Source organism: Aplysia californica, unplaced genomic scaffold (assembly GCF_000002075.1).
Source record: "Aplysia californica isolate F4 #8 unplaced genomic scaffold, AplCal3.0 scaffold01119, whole genome shotgun sequence".
NCBI classification, from domain to species: Eukaryota; Metazoa; Mollusca; class Gastropoda; order Aplysiida; family Aplysiidae; genus Aplysia; species Aplysia californica.
In genome coordinates, this window is record NW_004798389.1 from 70,207 (window position 1) to 73,841 (window position 3,635).

Sequence of the window (3,635 nt, forward strand, 5' to 3'; positions counted from 1 at the left end):
GAGAGAGAGAGAGAAAGAGAAGGATTTTAAAAACTGAAAGAAGCATACAGCCAGAGCTGACTCCCCTTGGAAGACTATTTTTTCGTAATGTTGCGCGGTTGGGGGTGAGTGAAAGTGTGTATGAGCATGTGCGTGTGCATATGTGTGTATGCATGTGTGTGTGTGTGTGTGTGTGTGTGTGTGTGTGTGTGTGTGTGAGGGGTCAAACTTAAAACAAGCCATGTAATCCAACTCCTCCTTCACAGCCTTTAATTCATTTCCGCATGTATTACGACTGTTGAAATAAGGGAACTAATAACACAAATGAACAAACCAAGGAAAAAATTGAGGGATGGGTTATGGAACCAAGGGAGAGAAGGGGGGGGCGGGGTATCAGAGAGTAGTGAGGGCTACATCTAGGTACTGCGTTATGCATCAGTTCACCTGTCAGACTTTCTCGTCAGCCACAGTAAGAGACCTGAAACATTTCACACACATTAAACACACTAGCTCACCAAAAACCCCAGAACAACCTACCAGGTTGACTCACTGAGAACAAAAAAATTGTTTAAGATAAAACTCCACCCCCGAGGTACACAATTTAAAAAAATAAAATAGCCACATTTTTAAAAAACATATACACATGAAAAATACTCCCCCCAAAAACAAAAACAAAAACGAAAACAACCCTGAACAAAACAAACCACCAAACAAACAAAAATCAAAAACAACACCCACACTGTACTCTAGAACTGTTGGAAAAATACACATTCAAATTTATGACAAGGAAGAAAAGCTAAACCTGCTTCAAATAACAATAAATATTATTGCTAATCCCTTCGAAGATTCATTTATCTCAGTTTTGTTTTCGAGCTTCACCAAAAAAGAACAGTCCAATTTCTTCTTCCTTCGGGGCTCAAAGGATTACAAAGTCAGAAATGTATAAGTAGCCAGCTCCTCATGAGTTGCTGCCAAAGTTGAGACCGTAACCGTACCTTTTGGTTTGTTCAGATTGGTCTTCTGCTTAAGGTTGGTGATCACTGCCTGTTTTACGTGGGCGGGAATGTTGAAATCTGGGGACAAGCGAACCACGAGGGTTAATGTGGAGGTGTGAGAGGGGGGGGAGGGTAGTGGTGGTGGGGGGGGGGGGGGGGGGTGAGGAGTGAGGACAAAGGTGGTTGGGTAGAGGTAACGGGAGGGGGTGTTACTTTAAAAAGTATTAAATGTATGTAGGACAGAGTAAAAGACAAAAATAAATATAGCCTGTCATCACTGTTGCAAAAAATCAGAAACGCTCCACTTTTTTAAAACTCTCCTTTTCTAGTAGACATTAAGACACACCCTTACACCATCCTCCAGTCCAAGATTGTTGTCCGTGTCTCTCACTTGAAGTATATCAAGAAAGTCAAAAAGTGAAGGGAAGGGAGAAGTGCTTGGGTCATAATAATAATAATAATAATAGATAGCATTTGTTTAGCGCATTCCCTGCTCAACAGCAGGCTCTATGCGCTTTACACTACATTATTACCCCAGCAGACCATAGAACACTCCGAAACATTCTCAGCTTCCCGGGAAGCATACATTGACTTCTTTACCTCCCTTAGATCTGCCACCCAGGCAAAGTTGTATCAAGCAGACTACTTTAGTCATCATTGGAATCGATAGACAGCCATAGACTGCATCTGCTGTGATATGTACATTTTGTCAGCTTTACTTCTCTTTTCGTATTGAATTTTAATGAGAGTAATATATATATATAATTTAGATTTTTATGTATACCCGCACGTGTTTTTACGGTCCTGTACAACCAAGAAAAATTTCCTCTGGGATAATAAAATATTATCTTATCTTATCGTAATGAGTAAAGTATTATTCTCCTGACTTTGGTGGTTACAGTAACTAATTTTTAAAAAATCAACTATATCTCTATATTTTACTTCAACAGCCACTCTAGTGAACTAGATAGAGGTAAAACAAACCAACGTGTCCTAGCTCCTCCAGAATAAACAGTGAAGTAAAAGATGGGTAAGATATTGTAATACCGTATCATTTAGTAAACAATTAGGAAGCAATCATTTGGAACACTTAACTCAGAGTGCACCTAAACTTTTGTAAACTTTTGTTTCCGATAATTTCATTCAGTTAACTCTTGCATCACTTAAACAAAATGCAGTAAAGAATCTTATGTCTTTTGTAAACTAACAAACAGGACTGCAGTCTAGCGAATTTTGAGACACCCTGAATTTTTTTTTTTAATTTGAAGAGAATGAAACTGTTCAAAGAACGAAAGAAACCTCCTCCAAGACAGGCTGAAAGAAAAGAAAAGGCCAAAAAAAAAATTCTTACTATTTTCCGTGTCGTCTTTCACGCGGTTGCGCTCCTCCTCGAAGGCTTTGAGCCATCGTTGCTTAGCAACAGCCGTCTTGGCCACCAGAAGGTACCACTTGTCCTTGTGAGAGTCGTGAAGCTTCCAGGCATTCCGCACAGACACGTTGTACTGGGAATCTGTAAATAGAGAGAGAGCAGAGTGGTGGGTTTGTTAAGTTTAGTTTTAATAAGACTCAGGGGGGGGGTTGTTTTTGGGGGTTTCATTTTTAAAATATTTTTATAGCAAGCTTATTTTTTTTAGTATTAGTAAGAGTTTTTTGGGGGGTTTTGAAGTTTTAGTATGAGGTTTTTAAGTTTAAGTAAGACTTTTCTTTTAGTTTTAGTAACCTTCTTATTTCAGTTGTAAGTATTTCTTTAAGTTTTAGGAAGAGTAATAGACCTTACAGCTACTACAGAAACCAATACGGTGCTGAGCCCAAACAAGAACATATGACATAAATCTGTCTCTCCACGCCACAACTGACCTCTGCCATCAGGAATGTTGACCACCTGGCAAGAGTCCATGCCGATGCGACCTTTGTAGCCGAAGGTCGACTTTTTGAGCAGATCCTTCTTACAGTAGATGAGCTGGTGGTCGAACAGGAAGAAGTAGCGCTCCTGTGACCAGCCTGCATGGTTGATCTTGTGCAACTCCCCCGAGTAGATCAGCTCGGAGCTTTCCTCCAAGATGTCAGAGCCCTGCACAGGTAGATAAAGAACCAAAAATTAATGAAAATATATTCCTCTTTTAATGATTCTCAGATTCAAAAAAAAATTTATCTTCTTATTTTGTTTGACGAAGGTGTTTTCATGCCCCCATCAACACAATTTAAGCCTAATTCGTAGGCCAGCGTTGACCCTACCATTCATCCTGTGTGGGAAATTTGGTTTACAATAGTCTTTGTTTATAGGTACATAGATAAAAAGATGCAACATAGCATCAATGTTACTTAAATCCACAATATCACCCAAATACAGACAGTAAAAACAGCCACACACCACCATAAACCCACATTCTACTCATCTCCCCCCCCTCCCAAAACCCTCCGAGTCGTCCACCAACTTCCCCACTTATACCCCTCCCTCTCCCCACACTATAACTACACCCCCCCCTCCCCTTTCCACCCCACACATACAATGACTGAAGTGTCTTTAGGCCATTCCCAAAGGGGGGACATTAAGCATGTTCTTATGCTCCCTGAAATTTCTGGCTTAGCCCCTAGCCCCAGCAACGACACCCTATATTGTTATGATTTTAGCATCGTAGTACCGTGCTTGCTATAAAAAGT

The 3,635-nt window shown here is 40.3% G+C and overlaps 1 protein-coding gene across 1 annotated transcript in view; it reads right to left on the minus strand.

Moving 5' to 3' along the window:
* The window catches only part of LOC101858536 (spermatogenesis-associated protein 13), a gene marked incomplete in the record, with an annotated part of 13,854 nt that overhangs the window by 6,715 nt on the left and 3,504 nt on the right, over nucleotides 1-3,635 (minus strand). Inside the window, 3 exon segments of the mRNA XM_013090038.2 lie at nucleotides 975-1,052; nucleotides 2,326-2,484; nucleotides 2,832-3,045. Coding sequence (XP_012945492.1) covers nucleotides 975-1,052; nucleotides 2,326-2,484; nucleotides 2,832-3,045 — 451 coding nt within the window.